The sequence below is a fragment of the Lygodium microphyllum genome, chromosome 3 (assembly GCF_053477565.2).
Source record: "Lygodium microphyllum isolate KBCC chromosome 3, Lygodium_microphyllum_v1.1.10, whole genome shotgun sequence".
Taxonomy (NCBI): Eukaryota; Viridiplantae; Streptophyta; class Polypodiopsida; order Schizaeales; family Lygodiaceae; genus Lygodium; species Lygodium microphyllum.
In genome coordinates, this window is record NC_141137.1 from 51,592,765 (window position 1) to 51,615,508 (window position 22,744).

The following is a 22,744-nucleotide window of genomic DNA, read 5'->3' on the forward strand; positions in this document are numbered from 1 at the left end:
ATTTAATTCTAATATCATAAGCTTAAGATAGCACCAAAAACAAAAACTTTATATCAAACCACAATAAGCAACTAGTTGAGATAGAGTGGGATAAAAAAGTTTTTATTGGGATTGCATGTAAGGATATCCGATTTTACAATGGCGTGGTAAGATGGCGTATCGGAATTCATAAAATAGTCCTAGCTTTATTGGGTTTAGATGTATCAACTTAAGATCAATTTTTTATTTATATTTACTACTTAGCTCTCTCTTTTTCAACTTAAGGAGAATTATATGAGAGAAAGTAGCCCTTGCTTTTAGGGATTAAAGTAGCGCTCCAAAGATACTAGAATGTAGCTCTCACCTTTGGAGAGCTTGCTAGACTGTGATTTCTATATTATGAAGTTCAATCAAAGGACATGTAGCTAACGGATATAAGAGGAATAACAATGCACGAGAATAATTAAACACAATGGATATGGATAACAACAACAAATATAATGATTGCATCTATGCTGTGCAAACTTGAGGTGTTGGTTCCATAGCTTTGCAAACATGGTATCGAGTAGGTAAGTGAAGGAGAAAAGCAACAAAGGGACTACTCGAGAAAGATGCAATGATGAAGAAAAGCTACTTATCTATCTACACAGTTTTTTACTATTTTCCCATAAGTGAAAACGAGTTGTTTTCCTCTCTCCTTTTTTTACCCCCTACAATGTTCAACATCATCAATTTCTACTTGGGAGACACATCATACTTAGCTAGGTGTCTCTTAAAGCAAGGGACTACCAACACCCACTATCCACTACTAAGCCCTCACCCCCAATTGCAACTAGCCATGCGAGCGACCCCTCCCTTGCAAAAGCTCATGATGTTGTCACTACTCAAGATGGGGGAATTCTAATGAAAATTAGTATAAACCTTCTCTTGTAATAAGAGGCAAATGATCAAATTGTATTAGCTACAACAATGATAAGTACAAAAATAATGAGTTCATTCTAATGTTTTACTTTTGGTATTTGGGTTCTCAAAACTCTCCCTTCTCTTCCATTTAACAATCTCTCTATTCTAAATAGTTGTTAGGGGCAAAAAAGCTATTACATTTAACAATCTCTCAAAACTCTCCCTTCTCTTCCATTTAACAATCTCTCTACTCTAAATAGTTGCTTCTCCTCTCGTTTTCACCCATGGAAGCTAGCAAGGAAGGATTCGAGAGCACATTTAATGGGCGAGAATTATCTTAGTGACCTTGAAATAATTAAAGGATTTACCATGAAAAGTTAAATTCCTTTTCATCCAACATTGGCAATTTCAAATAAGCATGGTTAGATTACTAGTCACAATTTTAGGCTAGCAATTATAGTTTTAGGCAAGAGTGCTAACAAAAATTTAGGCAAAAGTACTTGAATTGACAATAGCAATTTTAATCGATTCTTAAACCAACTATAGCAATTTCAAGCAAGAGTACTTAACTAAACAAGAGGCAAGGATCCACCACTAAAGATTTTGATGATCAATGGCTACATGAACAACTAAAGTACTAGTGTAAACAAGGTGGCTTCAAGAAAATTGCACGCACTTTGATTAACTTTGTATGTTATTGAGTTAATGGAGAGCTTTAGCTAAAACAAATGATGCTAAATGTGAGAGAACAAATTATACTAGTTGCGATAAACTTCTCTCTGGTTTAGTAAGAGTTATAGGGTTCTAATTGAGAGGCAAGAATAAGAAATAGCTTCCTGCTATCTAGTGTTACAGAGATCAAGAAACTAGATTTAGGAGTCCAATTGTGGCACATGCTCCTTGATTTATTCCTGTGGAAAAAAGAACAAACAAAATGGCCATATCCTTATAGAGTTGAAAAAAGCATGCAAGGTCATGTAATGTACCAAGCTAGGGGCATATCATTTCAGTTCAACCACTCAAAGATTTAGGAAAGGAAACCATCATCGGCCTTTTTTTGGCATGGCCCCTTCAAATGTTTGAAGTGAGTTGGGCTTGAGTGTCCTCTAGAAAGAAGTTGTCATCAATCCTATGAGACCAAGGCTTGTTTGATCATTTGTTCTTTGATGAGTTCTATCTACTAGAGAGTTTTGTGGTTAGTTTGGGCTCAATGAGAGAACTCACTAGTGATGGATGTGGACAAATCCCCTTGCCTTGTCTGAACTAACTTTGTTTAAGATTTTTATGTTGATTTCAATTCAAGATTGTCCATCAACCATATGTTTTGCAAGCCCCTTACATTTTGCTAGAGAGAGTTCTACTCTCAATGCACCTTTGAGTCACAAGCTTAGAGGAAGAGATGGGGATCAAAACAGACAACTAAAGAGCTCAAATTCAAGAGTAGCTTTCAAAAAGAGGCCAAGCAAAAGCATCATGATAAAACATTGAATATATCTTGAATGTTAAAATGATAAAAGTGCATTACCATTCATTGCAAACAAGCATTAATGTTGTTTAGTGGCAACTGACATACACAAGGCACAATGTTGCGCATGCAACAATAGATATGTGCCAACTTTCAGACTATTTGAAGTGGAAGACAATAGATAAAATAGACTGCTGGTAGTTTCCACTACAAACAAGCATTGACACAGACAACTGTTCGTTTTGCAAACTGATATTGTTACATATTCAGCTACCATATTTTTTGTAAGTCCTATTGATTTCCAAATCTTTAGAAAAATCGAGTAAAAACAAGGTAGCAAATCCAATATGTAACTTTCGTTTTTTGGAGATTCAAAGACGGTGGTTATCTCTTCTTGTTGTACTGCTCCTGTATTCCAAGCAATGGTATTACTAAAAACCTCAACCGTAAACTCCTCTATATTTTGTTAGCAAGTCCTCTGGATTAACTTGCCATTGATGATTTTATTTATCAACACTGACAATTCATGGTGGACAAAATGTGAAACTAACTTTGATCCATACATGGCAACTCTACATGTGTAATCTATATCCTAGCTCTATTGATATTCAGAAATGAGAGCTAAAAATGTATACATAATTTGCAAGACACTTGTACGATTAAAAAACGCGCTTTTACTATCTACCCACAATCATCTATTGATCGATTGTTGAGATTCTCACTACTGTGAAAGACTTTTCACACACCACAAATAAAAGCTACCAAAAAAGGAGAAGAAGAGCTTTCTTCATTAGGGTGAAGCCACTCCTGAGAAAATCAAACATTTTCAGATTCATTACTTAACTGTAATGTTCGTGTTTTGCACAGCATAAACTACACACATTCTATCAACATGCGTTAGAAGCCTTGTTCTTGCCACAGGCACCCCAAACCACAGGAAGTTTCTCCCTTAGCCTACATAACCACCCAATGTAACAATTATGTTCAGAAACTCACCATGCTGTCTGTTCGATAGGCATATACTCACAAACCATCGCCTTAATGTTAAAGTCAAGGCAGATGCAACCCAAAGCTGATGAGAGCTTGTTAATACTGCACCATTGCCACAGCTTTATTACAAACTCCACAACAGCTAGCCCAATGGGGCAGGAGTCAACATTATGGACCCTTTCCCAACAAATGATGAGATCTTGAATAATGTACCTTGATGCATCCACAAAGCAGGTGGGACCTCGTTCATAATCACCTACTTCCACAGCTTTATCACAGACTGTACAACAACTAGTCCAATTATGGCAAAAGCCAACCTAATTGACCCATTCTCAACAAATGATGCAATCTTGAATAGTGACATGTAAACTTTACCTTTCCATTGAGTCTGAACTAAAGGCCTACCAAGCAGAGAGCACGTGCACATGCATGCACTCACTGTGAAGGAACACAGGTACCGAAAAGCATATCAGCACCAACATAATTACCATGGTAGATACACCCCTTCCTCACCTGTTCCATATAACTCTGCCTAATTGAACAAAGATGTACTTCAATTCTTCCTTGGACCATTTTCAGCAAACATTTTAAAGAAGTGACTAAGGTTGTGCTCCAAATAAATATTGACCATGATGAGCTTGGCATCACGGCCTTGCCTGTGTCAAGAGAAAGTGAGCCACAGCATACTCACCAGGCATTGAAGTATGTAGGAGCTAACCCCAGACACATGAAAGTGTCAGAGCACAGCACAAGTTCACACACACTCACGCATGCACATGCATGTATCATCATCATGTGAATAAGAAGAAACGGTAAGGGCTTTTCCTTTTAAACTCAAGCATACCCGTATATTTGATTAGCATTCATTGCTTGCAAGATCAACTTTGCATGTGAAATTTCCCCCACAATTTAACAAGAAAACAAAAAGTAAAACAGCACTCAGATATTTATAAACATGTGTTTGGTCACACGTGAAATTTATGTTGTAAGACATTTCCATAGGAATATTCAAGCACAAAGTAAGGGCTCTTAACCAGAAGTATACTATAACATAATTTTTCTTTTCATATGTTAGCAAACATTTTATCGGCCAATCATATCCATGTGGAAGCATCCCAACTTTATGAAGAAAAACAAGTGCATCCACCCATGTCTAGATGTTAGCGTGTGCACATACATGTATGAGAGGAGATTCAAATCGTCAGGGATACTAGAAGGACACCATTGCCTCACTCTGAGGTTCACCACATTATTAACATGGAGTTAACATGCTAGTAAGAATTCCTTCTATACATCTGATTGCTTTGAGAAACATCGAACAGTACAGAATGAGCAAATGAGCACAGCTCTGAGAGAGAGAGAGAGAGAGAGAGAGAGAGAGAGAGAGAGATCACTGGAATCTCACATACAAAGTTCTTGCTTGAGCAAAGCACTTCAAAGAATCTGAACAGCAATTTAATAATGAATGTTACAGAGCCTCGAGCAAAATTTTTACATGGGCATTTGAAGACTGTCAGCCTAGGTAAATGTGTTGCACAAAATATAGCAGCAAAAAATGCAGAGATGAACACTCTGATGAAAAGCTTTCTTATTTTACATCACACATGCACCCACCTAACTGAAGGAAGGGTCAATATGTACCTGTATTTTTTCCGGCGGCTAGCCCACTCCATCTCATGAGTCACACTCATTGCTCAATCTCACAATCGTCAAAGCCCAGGCAGATTTAAGGGGTCCTTCCCAAGATTAAACCTGTGCAGAGGCTTGTTAGCGATGCATGATAAGTGATTAAAGAATTTTGGCATCACCGCGGGTTGGCAACAGCATATTAACAATATGGATCACATGCTTAAAGCAGGCCTTCAAGTGCTGCTGCAGGGCCACTAAGTCCGGAGGATATTGGCACAGGAAGAGGAGGAGCTGAAAGAGACTCATCCAAAAGTTGCTCTTTGATAAACTCCTTCAGCCTGTACAGAAAACAAAATATTAATGACCAATCAAACACATGAAATGCTACATCCATGCCCAGAGGGCCTAATTATTCCCTGTCAAAGGTAACCTTGAAAGAAACAGGCTTACTCAAATGTAGTCATAGCCTCTGACGAAGCAACAGTTAAACGGAGTTGTGTCCTGTCCGAAGGGTCTGTTTCTATCCTTACCTGAGCATTGCAAACCATACTTTCACCTTACTGAGACTACTAAATTTTAACAACCATAAAGGGTAAATTTTTAGTGCCATACTAGACAAGTTGTTTGCCGAGCCTCAGAGGCAAGAACTGCTCCAGCAACAATATTATTTGGATTGGGATCCTGGATCGTTAACATCAGTTACAGTCAGCTTTCAACTGTGTTTTCTGGCAATTAACAGATTAAACATAGGTTTCTGATTACTAACCAGACCAGGAGCAACCATGATGTGTAAACTGTTGAGTAGGCTGCCCATCTCAAGAATGGGTAAAGGCTTAACACCACGGACCTTTTCATGAACACAAGCAGGATGGTCAGCCTCTTGTTAGTGAAACCAGATTTCTCACAACTGAATGAAGTTGTATTTCCTCTATCCTTTTTCTTCTTTCTGGTGGAAAAAGAGTGCCAATTAAGTTACTTTTTAAAGAGTGAAAGAAAAAGGGCTCAACAGCATGACTGAACTGGTCACAAAACAAAGCAAAAGCAGCCAAACAGCAGTGCTGGAACATTGTGCAAATATATACAACAGCTCACAAGGCAATGAAAGCAAAAAGACCAAGTCTACAGGTGTAGATTCAGCAGGGGCTGCTTTTATACCTCTTCAAATGCGGGGAAAAAGCATCTGAGCTCCTGATTGTGGCACAAAGCATTTCCTCTAAATAATGTCTAGGAAGAATGGTAAAAACAAAATGCATTTCACCAGGTGTCAAACACGAAACGCATTTCACAAATAAAACATTTCAGTGTGCAATATTTCCTTGCCAGCATCACTCCCAATGGACCAGCCTTGTTTCTCTAATATCCAATTTCCAAACAGTAAGGTGGAGCGAATCCGTAAAGATTGTCTAAGAACGTAATTTCTATGAAAAACCTATTGAATATACGCATTTGAGATGTGTTTTTCTGCCATTTCATTTGGTGTTTCACTTGGGGCCTACTACCGCAGGGTGAAACATTTCAGGAAATGTTTCAGTCAGCTTGCAAGGAATTGAACCCCCATTCACACCCAGCCTTGGCAAGGTTGCCACCTTAAAAAGGCTGTGAATGGCCTCCTGCACTTCTAAATTTAAGGCTGTGGGCTCAAAAACCAGTCTGCCAGGGAGGGCATCCAGATTTACCACCAAGTTTGCAACATGCCTTGCAGCTTCAAAGGTGGCACACCAACCTGACAGAGAGCTAGCAGGAAGCCCCAAAAGCAATGACCAGTACTCAACTCAACACAAGATAATTATTTTTGCACAACTCTCAAAACTAACTAGAATCTGCAAAATCAAAAAGACAATGCTTCAACATCTCTGAGCTCTGCCTGAGGCAATTTGTCAAGTACACTTCTACATCTCCGCAGACCACTGCTCAAGGCAAGATCACCATAAGCAATAAGCCACATGAAAACAAGACTTACCTGATCTGCCAAGCATCCTACAGATCAGCCGCAAAAGGATCATCCAAATGGCTTAGAAATTCTTTCATTGCTGCTCCTTGTTGGCCTGCAACCATCTCCCTGCATCTAACCAGGCCTACTAGTTTTGAATGTGCAAAAGAACTCCAATCAATATGAGTTCAACAAGGCCATCTGCCACCACTTTCTCAAATAATCATCCATAATCTGGCTTCCCCACATTCAGAGGCACCTCTCTGCACCTGTTCGCAACATCTGAAGCCCGAAGGATCATATACAGAAAGTGCATTGCCAAAATTTGTCCCTAAACTGTCCATCAGTGCATGAGACCCTAACCTGTCCATCAGTGCTTGAGACTGTCCAACACTATCCTTATGCCAAATTTGCTTCTCTACGGACTGCACCTAGTAGCTGTTGAAATGTGGCATACACCACACAAATGTTCAGTCATGTGTGAAAAGTGTGGTGCCCAATATTCACTATCCAAAAGGATCCCCAGTAATTCGCTCTGATCAGCGTGCGTCCCTTTTTTTCCAGATAAAATGAGGACTGTATTAATAAATCCCTCTGGCACAACATATCGAAAGGCAAAGTACAAACTTAGCCATGTAAGGGACTTCCACGCATGCACATGAGCACACACACATGCCTATATATATTTCATATCCCCCCAAAAAAAGACAAAAGAAAACACACATGCATCCCCACAAAGAACAAAAAGGCAGCCTACTGTAAGGCCTGAATGAATAACCAATCAGGAGGTTTACAATGCCAAACTATTTCTCCTCCTCATAGTCATGAGTGCCCTATAGCCTCTTCCACCTCCCATGGAGAGTGTGGACAATCTCTGTCCAAATCTGGGAGATGGTTTTTGCAACGATATATCCAATAAATGTATAGAATGACTACCTAGAGTGGTCCAAGTATACCAAGCAATGATGCTAGCTATCAGCTCCCACCTGTATCAGTGCCCTTCATTCTGACTGCGACAAATCTAGCACAGGATTCTTGTTCCAAACCTAACCAAAAATGAGATAGGAATGACCCCCTCGTATCCCCAATCTAGGCCTTCATCCGTGACCAAAGCAACAGTTCCCCATGTCACTATCATAATCTTTGTTATGCCATCAAATACCATCCAGAGGGCTCTCTTGCAAACCTTTTGAGCCCTAGGGGAGTCCAATATGCCACGTCAATGTGTCTCCTACGGCTCTCTACATCTAAAATAAGCAACTAGATTCTTACGAACCAAGCCAAGTGCCAAATGCTACGCTAATACTGGTAGTAACCAAAGAAAGAGTGAAGCCTATCTAGTTCTAAAGCTCTCATTCAATCTCCCCCAAAAGTCAATCGGGAAAGCCAATAAGATATCCTGTCCAACCAACCCAATGCTGAGTAGCATCTGCCATTGCTCTAATCCTTCTCATCAGGATCCTCCTCCCCAATCAAGAAAGGAGTATGCATCCATGGATCTCTCCATACCCACTCCCCAAGGTCCCATTGTAACATCTAGAGAGGCCTAATCCCATAGGCCCAGTATCTCCAACTCTCGATCATGTACATCACGAGGTTTGGGAATAAGCACCAACTCTTGTCACAACAAGCCACCACTCTAATCCTCTGCAAACAGCATCTTGTGACCTCTGAGCACACCAAATCCTCTCCTAATTCTGCCATCCTCTTGCACGGAAACAGTAAACACCCTCTCTCCACTAGGTAGCAATCACTGCAAGAAGAATGTCTCCTCTAGTAAAGAGACTGACCTCGGTCTAAGAGGAGTCTATATAAGTCCTCCACTTTGGAGCAAGGTAACCACAAAAAGTTTCACCCTTGAAACATTGTATTTCACCCTGAAACGTTTCACCTTTGGACAAGTCCCAAGCGAAATGCGAAGTGAAACAGTTGAACAATATATGTGATATAGTTTTCTTTATAAATAATGAGTTGTAACTTACACACTTATACCATGCAAACCCTTTCTGTCAATAAAAATTGTCTATCATATATGCGGAGTGTTTAGAAACTCTCAAAAAAGCACAAAAAAACAATTGTTTTCATTTAAAATCTTGTTTCAGTCGACCGTTTCACTCTGGACATTTCACATTTCAATGAAATGTTTCATCGCCGTTTTGCATTTCAGTGCCAACAAAACACAATTCACGGTTACCATGCAAGTCTGGAGTACTGCCTCCATAATACTCTCCATAATGTCCATGGCCCCTCTAATGCCACAAAGGCTTTGTCTGTATAAATAAGCCCCTAAATTCAGGTAAACCACTCCACCATTGTAGAGGCTATCCGAGAAAAAAACCTTCCCAAAGATGTGTGTCTTGCATCCTAAAGCATGGCCTATCTCTATCTTCAACAAATAAGTGAAGAGAGAAGACTTCCTCTTCTTCCCTTGACAGTGGCCATTTTGCTGAAGTTGTGCTGGCTTGCACTTATTTATCAGTTATAGCTAGATACTGATCTCCAGGCCCGGATAATAGCAGCTGCAAATCTGACCTCAAAACCTCGCTCAAACCCTGTATCTCTGATCTGCTGAAAAATCCAGAGAATGGTAAGCTGCAATGGTCCTCCATCAGCAGGGGCAAAAGTCTCTAGTCTCTTAAGGGCCTCTAACTTTCACCTGCCACATGCCATGACCATGTAATCAACGAGATGGTATGTATTCCACCAAACGTTAAAATATTGCATATAAAGATGCCCTGCTGAACATGGGAGCGATCCCCCAACCCCTTTTATCTGGTATTCTATGTGATGGGCTAATTTTCACTCTCCTCCTTCCACACACCAGACTTGCGAAAAAGGCCCAGGCTCAAGTTCTAGATCAATAAGGCCCAAACCTCTCTCAGCTCTATGCCAGATGATAGTCTGCAAGCCAACAATGAGTCGTGTTTCCCATCAAAAGAAGACCCTGACTAAGGCCAGGAAGACTTTATTGACTACTCGGGCCCTACCCATATGAGAAAGGGAGGCAGGTGCTCTAGTGACTGATCTCCCATTTGATGGTGAACTCCCAAACTAGTACAAACTATCATTCCACTGTGATATCCAGGCTCTACTATAACCCTAAGACCATCTATCCTTGCTCGGCCATTAGAAATCCAAGTGTATGCCCCAATCTTGCTTACTAATCAGTTACCTTCTGCTCTACTTGAACACACCTGACTGTGAAGGGTGCCAGGAAGATCTAAAGTGAAAAACAAGTGTAATCTACATGGCTATACTGCAGATGTGCCAATTGCATATTTCAGTCGAACAATGCCTCTCATTATACTGAACTGCTAAATGAGTTGAAATTGATGGAAAACTTGGGACTAATTTGTCACAAGAATAGCCAGAGTGTTTGTATTAGTTCAGTTCATCGATCATCAGCTGTGTAAAATGCGCCTGATTTTGAGCACGTATTGAGAGGACTAGCAGTGAGAAACCAGGCACACACTAATAGGAGATTATCAAAAAAGTAGGCTAGTAAGAAACAAGCCGAATGAGTTAGTTGACAAGGTTGTGGCTATTTGTTTATAGGAAGAGCCTGAAATTTCCTGCTCATGAAAGCTTAAACGTACAGTGTGACCTGCAAATTCCAATAAGAGTAAAGGTAACAAACTTGGCAGTAGCTGTCTGACAAACAACAGCAGTTGGTGCATACTTCTTGGTGGCCGTGGAGATGGGCTATGCCAAGATGAGCAGATACACTTCTCAAGCACAGGAATGATGACATTCTGAACATACACGTAGCTTCTACAATGTCCATTTCATAGGAATCAATTGGATGAAATTTCAGTAATATATTGAGAACAGGAGATCACTTGCCAGATCACCTGGAGCTTATTTAACCACCAGCTACAGTCCTACAATGATCACAAGGCATAAGCTTGAACAAGCAAATATTATAGCTCAAACACTTTGTATGATGAATTATGCTATTAACAATGCATATCCTTAAGAGAAAATGTAGGAAAATAGGTTACATTGTACTGTTTTTAAGCAAAGATTAAAACAAAAATCCAACTAGAGTTCAGAGGAACAAACCACTTCTTGTAGCTTTAAAGGGGGACCAGCCAAAGCCCTCCATTGACTGACAAAGTCGCTAGGAGAAAGGGGTACAGCTTGAAGAAACTTGTTCATCACAATCGGAAGCCGTAATTTCACATTAACCTGAAGTTGAAGTTGATTCTATGATCAGTTACATCATGTCTTCCCATTCCCATGCCCAAAATCAGAATGATCCCAAACCAAAATACTCCTCATCACAGAAAAGGTTACAAAACCACACAGCAAAGATAAATTTACCGGAACACTTGAAAAGCTATATGAGAACTCAAGAACTGCTGTGTCTCTACTTGCTTGTAGATTAATCACATCAAGGGGGCATTGAACCTGCATGATACTCACACCAGACAACCAAATCACATGATAGTTTTGCAAGAAATTAGATCTCGTATGGAGACAATAATATTAATGATAATAAAAAGCATACCTGTGCCCGAGGAGGTATAGTGTCAGGTACTGGTGATAACTGCATTCTTAAATGTGCTGGTGGGAGAATAACAGCACGGACACTTGTTAGAGCTCCAACATGTTTGTTCCCCACAAAGAGAGTAACACGCCCATGATGGCCTCGCCATTCCGTCTTCAGACCAATCTGGGAACATTTTGCAACGTATAAAGCAAGAATTAATCATAAAGCTTTTCAAGAAGATCCTGATCTTACACCCAGCACTTCAGCAAACAAGATAATCACTGCAGAGCCAGTGAGATAAGGATGTGACAAGAGTAACTGAGAAACATATATCGAACCTGGATGTATGGATCTTCATACAATACCCCACTATCCTTTATACATAATATCTGGAACCAGTCCTTTATGCTTCCAATTGGCTACAAACAAAGCAAGCACAGCACACATCTGTTAGCAACAGTTAAGTAGTACTAACATGAAGCTAGCATCACATGCAAAATTATTTCTTTTCAAAGTACTAATTGCCTGTAGGCTGTCACAATCTTGACCATTTGAAATATCTTTCTCATGTCAGCCATTAAATCCCCCGCCCCCTCTCTGTGTGATCACACGTGTGTGTGTTTTAGTGTCTGAACACACCTTAGTGTGTGTTAGACTAGGGTTATGGTTTGGGTCAATACCTAGGCCAATAAAATAAAGCCCTAGCTTTATACTGTCACATCATCTATCACATCAATCAAGTACTTTGATTTTGTTTTGTACTTCCAAGAACACACTCTCTCTCTCTCTGGGCCGCATCCACCATAGCTGCTCCTCTCATGATTGCACCAAATAACACAAGCAGCACCTGACAGAGCTCCAGGCCCAGCCAAGATCCTACTCATACACTCTCTAATCAAGGATGTATGACATATTATGCCCACTGATCCTGACCCGATGGAACTAGACAGGATGGTGCCGCACGGGGGCATCATATCATTACTCCGTCACACACCTAGTCATGTGCTCCACCCATTTTTTGTGTATCCCTATATGGCCATCGTAATGTACATCACTTCACATTTTCCTTTGCACTGTATATCATTGATCGCCATTTAGCTCGTCACTCTGTGATATCCAGTGACTATTACCCTAGTACACAGTTTTGTATCATAGGCCATTTTCGGGCTCAATAGACATTGATATATCTTTCTTTCTTTCTTCGGGATCAGTAGACGTGTGCTGCAGGACTGCTGTGATGCAAGACTCAGGTCATCAAGACTGGCATGATGCAGAACTGAGGTCATCAGGTCTGAGGTTGACACTCTGCTCTCTCAGGACTGACATCCTTGGATTAGGTCGTCATTGCAGGCATACTTACATGATGCAGGAAGTAAAGGACTGAGGTTATATGCGCTACAAGACTGGCATGATGCAGGACTGAGGTCATCAGGCAGTGATGGTTGTGCTGCAGTTGTGAGTGGCTGCAGACCCGTCTCTCTCTTGTTCCCCCTTGATGGTCGTGATGCACTACTGAACGGCTGCAGACCTAGTACAATTGACTGCAAGCATTGATATGGTCTCTCTGGACGGGCATTACCTTTGATACATTGCAGCAATTGCACAGATGGTCACATTGGACAGACATTGCCTCTAATACATTGCAGTGATGTTCTGTGCTTCAATCTGCATTGGGTTGCACTGTACAGGCAGTTACTGTCATGATACAGTGAGGGATAAGCTGGAATTACTGTCATGCTGGAATGATGCAATAATGCAAAGGTTCTGACACTGTTTTAGACTGTTACATCTTTGTTTTAAGCTTGGCTGAAATTATATCATTGAAACACAGCAGCAAGCATTGCACACAGCAATACAGTGACCAATACTTGTGAATGTGTTTGTAGTGGGAAGACCATACATTTGCAAATATGGATGGACCCCAGCAGTGATATTCTGGTGGAAGAGCAATTCTTCCAAATCCCAACAAAGTTCTACCAAAGACACGGATGTAATGCACTCATACTTATGATCATCAAACAATGCTCCAACGTTGCAAATGTACTGAAAACACGTGCAAGGGGGTTATGGATGACATGAGGCCTCTCATAAGCATCAAGATTAAACAAATGTATGCATCAATACATGATAAAATATTGCAGGAGATGAAAGTACACATGAAAGCAAGAATTAGTGAGTGGGAAAATGGGAAATATAGTTAAGTAAAAGTGGAAATACAGGTTGAAATGGCAGATAACATGGTGAAATCGGATACAGCTTGGAAGAATGAAATGGAAACGTTGAGAAAGCATATTGATGCATGCATAATATCCAAAGACAAAGGAATTGACGAGCTGAAATTCCACCTAGATGCTTGCAAGAAAGACGTAGCAACATATAAGGAAAAACTTGATACACAAAACCCATCACCGATGGCACCCCAATTGGAAAAAGAGATGGAATGCCTTAAGAACAGAAGAGTCAACAAAAAAGATGCAAACAAACAAACATATCACTAAAGAAAATGTTCAATGGATCAAAGTTACAAAAAAGAACAAAGTAGATGGATGGAAAGTGGGAGACCCAACGGATAAGAGGGGATGTGGAAGGGGTGTGCACAGCAGGAGTGTTGTGTGTGGAACAGTAGAGAGTGCAGAGATAGCAAAAAAAATGAGAAGAACGTGTACCAGTGTGGTACACAAAGAATAAAAGAATGTATTTATACTTAGGGTACGATACACTTACACATGTAAGGGTGCGTTCACATGTACAAGTAAACATATAGACGGGAAGCGTAACAAAGTTCCTTTACACCCAACAACCTCCCACTTAAAGGCCCAGAGTGAAACTTTAACCAACTCCCACTAGCCGAATGCAATGCTCATGTTGAGCCTTTGCAAGGCTCTTAGTGAGAACATCTACGAGGTTATCTTGTTTTTTGACTTAGTCTGTCTCATCCAAAACCTGTCTGATAAAGTGGTACCGCAGATCAATATGTTTGGTACGTGCATGAAACGTGGCATTCTTAGCCAGGCATATAACACTCTGGCTATCACATCAAAGTACAAGTGTTTTGGTGGGCAATCCGAAATCCTTGACCAAACGGCCAAGCCAAATAGCTTCTTTCAAAGCATCAATGGCTGAAATATATTCAATCTCATTGGTAGAGAGTGCTACTATCTTTTGCAATCTAGAGCACCATGAAATTGCCACACCACTCAAGATGAAAATGTGCCCACTAGTAGACTTGCGAGCATCCAAGTCACCTGCCATGTCTGCATCACAACATCCCTGCAGATCTAATGTACACTTTCCATAGCATACACTCTTTGTGTGCCCTTAAGGTAGCAGAAGATGCATTTCATTGCCTCCCAATGTGCTTTGCTAGGGTTTGACATAAACCTGCTCACGACTCCTATTGCATGAGCAATATTAAGTCTAGTTGCAACCATAGCATACACGAGTGACACACAAGTTGAAGCATAGGGAACACCCTTCATAGTACTCACTGCCTTATCATCTTTTGGGCAATCTACTTTGTTAAGCTTAGTGCACAGTGGTAATGGTATACCAAGAGGCTTGGTATCAGCCATAGAAAACCTGTCAAATACTTTGTTGATGTGCTTTTCTTATGAGAGAAATAAGAGCTACTATTCTCTATCTCTTGTTACACGCATGTTCAAAATGTGTACAGCACCACCCAAATCCTTCATGGAGAAGGCTGAATTCAGTTGTCTTTTCAATGCATTAACCTAGCTCTTAACCTGACCAACAATAAGCATATCATCCACATAAAGAACAAGACTAATAAGGCTTCCATCATCAGCCTTCTTTGTATATAAGCATTGATCTGCATTGCTTCTCTTGAACCCATGCGAGAGCATAAAAGCATCAAATTTCTTATACCACTATCTAGGAGCCTACTTTAGACCATACAAGCTTCTCTTAAGCCTGCACACCAAATGCTCCTTTCTTGGCATAACAAAGCCTTTTGGATGCTTCATGTACAGCCCTTCTTCTAAATCACCATGCAAAAATGCAATTCTAACATCCATCTGATTAAGCTTCAAATCCATAGATGCTACAATGGCAAACAATATGCGAAGAGTGATCATCTTGACAACAGGTGAAACACTTTCTAAAAGCCAATCCCCTCTTTCTATGTATAATCCTTGGCCACAAGCATGTCTTTGTATTTGGGTTTGCATGGGAACACACTTGATTTTATAGACCCATTTGTAAGAAATGGCTTTCCTATCTTTGGGCAATGGGACCAAATCCCAAGATACAAAGATTTCATTTTTTTCTACATAGCTAGCTCCCGCTCCCACTTTTTCTTTAACTCACAAGATTGTCCCTTTGCATATAAGAGGCTCACCTTCATCTGTGAGTAAAATGCGATCCAAGGAGGGATCAAACCTCTCTATAGGTCTTTTGACACATGTAGACCTTCTCACCCAATGATCTCTATTCTTGCGCAATGGATCTATATCCAAAGGAATGTCAATAACCTTATCACTTGGTTGCTGAACTACATTTTCAAGCTGCTGTATTTCATTTTCAGTGTGCTGATTATGCTGCCCAAGCTGATTTTCAGTATCCCTTTGCTGCTCATTTTCATCTGGCTCAATAATGACACACTAGTCATCAAAACTAACATCAAATGGGGCTGAATTTTCAGTGGCTGACGGCTGTTCCAATGGCTGATCATGCTGAAATTTCACTTTCTTCTTATCTAAGTCACTAGATGTGGCATTTTTCAACAACTTTGATTCATTAAATACCACATCTCGGCTGCAAATTACCTTTTCAATGCTTGGAATCCAAACTGTGTAACCCATTTCACCTTCATCTCCATAACCCATGAAGATGCCTCAGATGGATTTCATGTCAAGTTTGGTTCTACTATCAATAGGTACATGTACATAACATTCACAACCAAAGATCCATAAGTGGTTATATGAAGCACCTCCCCCCAAAATGATTGCGGGAGATTAGTTATGGACAGCATGCACCAAATCTTCTCACATAAAGTTCAATTCATCCACTCAACCACACCATTAGATGAGAGATTATAAGGGGCAATGAGCTCCCATTTACATCACAAAACTAATTGAATTCTTTTGATATAAACTCTCCCCCGTTATTTATTCTTATGCACTTTAGTTTTAAACCCTTTTCAGTGTAAGAAACGCATAAAACCTTTCAAAAAGGTCCAATGCCTCACTTTTCTACTTAAGCAAGTAAAACCATAGCTTTCTAGAGTGGATATCAATAAAAGACACAAAATAACAAAAACCACTATGAGTTTTTATTGGCATGGTACATAAATCAAAATAGAATAAATCCAAAATACATGCCTTTCTAGAGGCTCCATGAGAGCATGAACTCTTTACACATTTTCCCAAAATACAATCATCACAAAAGTCGAGCTTTGAATCTTTCACATCAACTCTTCCAAGTGAAGAGAGTGCCTGCAAACAATTTTGGCTCATGTGCCCAAGACACTTGTGCCATAGCTCCATGTGTGACTGCATCTGCAACCGCAACTGCAACAAACTTTCCAAGAAGTGCCTTGTAGTGCAAATAATACAAAGTTCCTTTTTTACTACCTCTAGTGACAAGCACGATCCTTCCTGCACCTTCCACATTCCACCACCAAAAGTAGTGAAGTAACCTCTGTTGTCTAACTACCCAACTAAAAGCAAACTCTTATTGATACCAGGTAGATACCTAGCACCATGAAAAACCAACTCTTGGCTATTTTCTAAGAGCCAGGTGTATGGTACCAACTCCCTCTATGTCACATGCATAGTTATTCCCTAGGTAAACTTTCCAAGGTGACCTGCTGCATAAGAAAAGAAACACTCCAAAGACAAAGTTACATGAAACGAAGCACCATTGTCAACAATCCACGATTGGGGCAAACCATCATAAGCAGACAAGAAGGCATCAATAGCATCATTTTTAGTGATAAACATGTCTTCTATTGTTATAGCATGTGGATCTGAAGATGCAACAAGCAAATCTACAATATCTTCATTTCCTTCTATAGAGTTGCTATCTTTATCATTCTTTTTGCCTTTTGCATTTATTTACTTTTTGCATACTTGTTCCTTTTTAAAATACCTACAATCCGTCTTTTTATGCCCTTTCCATCCACCTAGTAGCAAGTGACACCTTGTTGTTCTTCCTCACTTTTACTTGTTGGGTGTAGAGTCCCTTCAGATGTAAATCATTAATCTCCATGTGTATAAACTTACAGGTGTGAACACACCCTTATTTGTACCCTAACATATAAATACATTTTTATTCTTTCTATACCATAACAGTTACTAGTACACTCATCTTGGGATTCTCTCACTCCCGCTCTCAACTCTGCTCCTGCTCCATTCCTGTTTCGCACTCCATTGCACTCTTGCCACAACAAACCGGTATCAAAGCTTCGGTGAAGATGTGCATGGTTCTAGAAGTCCGTGCGAGACATTGCCAACTCTTCACTCACGGAAAGACAGTAGGTCGTCACCTATGCTGGTTAAGCAGCAGCACGCACAAGATAGGCGACAACTCCCACGTCTCATCTTGTGCAGGCAATAGTGTTTCTCGCTCATTTTTTCTCAGACAGTCACTCGACAACAAGGCATAGGACTTTTCTGCTTAAACAGGTCAGTTTTGACCAAGCAACAATATTTCTACGCAAGTGGCAGGTCAGCGCAGGTCACAAGTAATCAAGCGCAAGCTGCACAGGCCATGATCAGCTGCGTCACACCCACAAAGGGCACATTCGTTATCAAATTTGTCAATTTTGTGCTAGTGACTGCTCACGACAAGTCAACGGCTGTTTTTTGTCACATTTTTTTAAAATTTCTGCAAGCAGGCCCTATACTCAATGACGGGGGTTTGTGCGTGCAAGCACGGTCCTCAAATTAGTGCATTTATATGCCCAAAATGGGGGTTTTCCTAGATCTGATACTTATCATACATAACAGTGACAGTGGACCCGGAAATTACAGAAATTGTGCACATTGGCCTTGCAAATTTTGGGGCTTTTCATGTAGCAGTGAAATTTCGCTTGGCTGAGCCGAATTTACTGAGATTGGTATACATTTGGACCAGAGAATTTTGGGGATTTTGCAAAATTCTTTAAAAAAATTAGCTACAATTGCTTGTTTTATGCTCTTGCAACACATATTAATGCAATTGGGATAGATAGATCAGTAAAATTTTGGGGCCTTTGCCGAAATTTGAGAATTTTGGCAAATTTGATGTTTGAGATGTACATTGGGGACATTGCTGAAGCCTTGGTGATGTACGTAGTGACATTCGAGCTTATTATCCCTCACTTGTGAGATTTTGAAGAAATTGCAGAGAATTCTAGTGTTTTTTGTATATCAAAAGTGTTTTTGGGCACATATGTATGCATTACACATGTTTGACAACTCCCATTGAATTTATATATTGCTGAATATTCATGGTGCTGCTCAATAGGATGTACAAGTCGCTTTAACTGTAAATTTGATATACCTACTGGTCATCTGATTTTTGGCAAAGATTCCAGATACGTAATAGTGGAAGCATATGCTGAATATTCTCAAAGTGAGAGAGTACCTCTATCCTCGACAGAATTAGATGCATCAAAGGATCCTTCTAGTAGTGAGACTTTGTCAAGAGATGAATCAAGAGGGGATCCATTACAGAAGATTTCTACCAGCTGACTTTGAATGAGCCGATAGAAGCTCAAGACAGAATCATAGAAATGGATGTGATTGAGCTAGATCTCAATACGTGGGATGATCCATGGCCGATTAAATTAGGACCTATGCTTAGTCTAGAAGAGAGGAAGGACTACGTGTCCTTGATCCAAGAATTTTGTGATATTTTTGCTTGAAGCTATGATTATCTTCATTATATTTTTCTTTTTTTGCTACATCATCTATATCATGTTGCTCGTCCTCTAAGAATTCCTCAACAGTTGAAGTCACCTTGCGGTAGTGTATGCAAGGATTATATGCTGAAATCTCAGTTATATTGTTGAAAGTCATTCCTTCTACTATTGTACTCGAACTTGGATTAAATCTTTCTCTTATCTCTTGAAATTTTGGGCTGAAATTATCTGAATATTCAACCTAATATTTACTATCATAAAATACAACATTGGTACATGGTAGTTCATTGAATAATGGCCACTAATGCCTCTAGTAACAATGAAACTAAATCCCTTCTCGAAATCAAGAGGTTTGATGGCACTGGCTTTGACTTGTGGAAGGACAAGATGCGAGACATTTTGTTTCTCAAGGACTGTTATAATGGTCTCTTGGAAATCAAGCCTGCAACTATGACAGATGAGGATTGGACTAGACTCAATAAGAAAGCCATTGCATACATTAAAATGGTTGTATCCGATTATGTACTTACAGACATTAAGCGTCTTGATATAGCTTATGCCATATTGAAAAAGTTGATGGACACTTATGAAAATATAACTCCAATAAATCAAGTGCATCTCATGCACAAGCTTGTAAACATGGAGTTGGATGAGCATAGTTACCTTGAACGGGGAACATAAATGGGAACGAGACCCCCTAGAACTGGGGAGACATCCAAGGTGGGGGAACAGGAACGGGGGGAACGCACATGTCTTAAGTGCCCCAAATATGCCCTGCATGACCAAGTTCCCCCAAAGAATATCCCTTTGATTGCCCCAATACCCCTCAATGCTCCAAATTGGCCCAAATGTCCCAAAATTGACTCGATTACCCCCACAGCTCCAAATTACTCTAAAATGCCCCAATTATTCTAGTTTTCCCTGAAATTAAACAATATAAATGGATGATTACCTTGGAATTGAAAATAGGCTGAAATTTGATTGTGATTTGCAAGAGTTCATAATGCATCAAATTTGAACTTTGCATGGACTCTTAATTGGCTTATGGGTTGTCTTGACACTTTGAATATTCAATGAGACAGAGAGAGAGAGAGATTAGTATGTACATCAAATTCAAACTTTGCATGGACTCTTGATTGGCTTTTGGGTTGTCTTGACACTTTGAATATTCAATGAGAGAGAGAGAGAGAGAGAGAGATTAGCATGTGCACATTAGGCAATGGAGATGGGTGAACATGTGGTAGGAGTGTGATACAAGCAAAAAGAAAAAACGTGGAAAAATGTAAATTTTTGCTCAATAGGCCTAGAACAGTTGTTCCAAATAGGGAACGGCAAGGGGAACAACACGGAACGGTAGGGAATGGTAGGGAACGGCCTTGGAAATGGCAAGGAATGTTCCCTAGCCGTTTCACCTCCTCCAAGGGTCTGGAACGTGTTAAACCGTTTCTACAGGCCGGAACGGCCGTTCCCTAATTCTATGTGGATGAGTCTAAGCAAGCATCGGAGCATTTGAGTGCTTTAACAAGGACTTTGAGTCAGTTGCAAAACTCTAGTTTACAGTCCTTCAATGATAAATTGAAGACCGTTTTCTTGTTGATAACTTTGCCTAATAGCTGGGAACCTTTGGTTGTTTCACTAAGCAACAATCCTGCTTTAACCTTTGATGGTGTTAGGGGCTCTATTCTCAATGAGGAGATTAGAAAAAAGTCCAGCGGAGAAAGTAATAGTTCAGCCTATCATCTTAGAGGCAGGTTTGAAAAGAGGGGTAATGCAAGTGCTTGTGGATGCATGTTTGTGATAGATACCAGGGAGATTTGGGACTGTTCTACTGCTATTATACAGTCCTTCTAGGGCTGAATTGAAAAAACAAAGAGAGAGAGTGATTGTGCACCTAGATATGGGTGCCTTCTTTCCCAAAGATTTACCCAACATCTGCTAAATTGGGACGAATGTGTATCTACCAAGTGCTGTAGGTAATGTGTTGCAAGGATTTTATTGCTGTAATTGATGCAAATGAGGTGGGTCTACAAAGGATGGCCTAGGACAAAGAAGCAAGCACCTATGGGACACATGTATTAGCTTTGGGAAGTGCACATTGATTAGCCATTTTCAATGGTCTATCATGCTGGCCAAGAATTGATGCCATGACATGTTGGAACCACAAGTGAGATGCAACTGCAGTAGACTACCTGATAGGATCACCATCATTAATACCAAACATTAGGAACTCTGAGATCTCAAGGAAACAGATTAGAGGAAAGATAGCATTAGAACCATTACCCTATTTTTGTCTAATTTTTTTATTTTTTACTACTTATTAGGTATTTTTAGAGAATTTCCCTTAAGTTTTAGCTATTTTCCTTAAGAAATTTAGGAAAATACAATATCCAATCAAGATTAGTGACCAAAACCATCATAAACACTCATATTCATCCCATAAGAACATTATAAATTCCCACTTCCACAAAATATGTAGTATAGACACTCACTTACATGTGATATTGACTATTCTATGCATGCTGCGGGAAATGTGGGAATCGTACCGGCCATTACATTACCAAAACCATCATAAACACTCATATTCAGCCCATAAGAACATTATAAATTCTCACTTCCACAAACTATTAGCATAGACACTCACTTATGTGTGATATTGACTATTTTATGCATGCTGCAGGAAATGCCGGAATCCTACCAACCATTACATTGCCTCCAGTCACGTTCCATTTGACCACTAATGCAAGTCCTCCAGCCTCATAAATACTCCATCATCCTCTATTCATGCATATAATGAGAGATTTGACAAAGGCCTTGCATACTTCAGCTGTTACACATTTCCACATACATTGCCCCCATGCTCTATGGCACCTCAAAAGCATCGGTATGATGATAAGTGCAAGGACACTCACACATACCTCTAGATAGAGATTGATTAAGGCACTTGGACAAATTGCCAAGCAAGGATGCTCTTTAGATGCCTGGTGTGAAAGAACTTAGAAGCAAGACTACCTAGCAAAGATGGAGACAAATATATACGAGCTATTTTTAGGACGGGATAGCAAAAAAGCATGGAGAATGTTTTAGAAGAGACAGTCCCCTATACAAATTACATAGCCTAAGCTTGGCACTATTATGAGAGACAGTTCTATGATGTACTAGAATAGACACCCATGCAACCTCCATGGACCCAAGGGCAAACACTGTGGTCCTTCTTCACCAATAAGATGGACAAAGAGGCAACCTACAAACTACAGAATGGGAGGGTACAAGATGAGGATGGTCTAGGGGCAAAGCACTTACCATATGCATGTGACACACTAGCACCCCTATTATGTATGTTCAACATAACGGTATGTGAGGGACTCCCTGAGATATGGTCAGACCATACTATAGTCCCACTATATTAGAATGGTGAGCCTCCGGTCCCAATAACTACAGGGCCATCATAATCAACCACACACTTCCTAAAATATACGGATCGATATTAGAGTA

At 40.1% G+C, this 22,744-nt stretch overlaps 2 protein-coding genes across 5 annotated transcripts in view; both read right to left on the minus strand.

The window, feature by feature from the left end:
- Positions 1-2,410: 2,410 nt before the first annotated feature.
- LOC148038320 (uncharacterized) lies at positions 2,411-5,117 on the minus strand. 4 transcript variants are annotated; one of them, XM_087670592.1, is made up of 5 exons: positions 4,979-5,117; positions 3,713-3,775; positions 3,551-3,617; positions 3,344-3,439; positions 2,411-2,755 (listed from the first exon to the last, which is right to left on the minus strand). In XM_087670592.1, the coding sequence occupies exons 1-5, from the start codon at positions 5,013-5,015 to the stop codon at positions 2,719-2,721; spliced, it is 300 nt and encodes a 99-aa protein (XP_087526718.1). In that variant the 5' UTR covers positions 5,016-5,117; the 3' UTR covers positions 2,411-2,718. The 4 variants fall into 4 exon arrangements, with proteins under 4 accessions (XP_087526718.1, XP_087526705.1, XP_087526713.1 ...); XM_087670587.1 differs by lacking the exon at positions 2,411-2,755 and adding an exon at positions 2,762-3,154; XM_087670579.1 differs by having other exon boundaries at positions 3,344-3,617.
- Positions 4,787-22,744, minus strand: part of LOC148038321 (AP-2 complex subunit alpha-1-like) — a 125,029-nt gene continuing 107,071 nt past the window's right edge. Inside the window, exons 20-27 of the mRNA XM_087670558.1 lie at positions 11,727-11,807; positions 11,407-11,571; positions 11,220-11,306; positions 10,959-11,084; positions 5,733-5,813; positions 5,579-5,647; positions 5,417-5,496; positions 4,787-5,304 (exon numbers count right to left, since the gene is read on the minus strand). Of these exons, the coding sequence (XP_087526684.1) occupies positions 5,187-5,304; positions 5,417-5,496; positions 5,579-5,647; positions 5,733-5,813; positions 10,959-11,084; positions 11,220-11,306; positions 11,407-11,571; positions 11,727-11,807 (807 nt within the window). The 3' untranslated portion in view covers positions 4,787-5,186. The remainder of the gene's footprint in view (positions 5,305-5,416; positions 5,497-5,578; positions 5,648-5,732; positions 5,814-10,958; positions 11,085-11,219; positions 11,307-11,406; positions 11,572-11,726; positions 11,808-22,744) is intronic.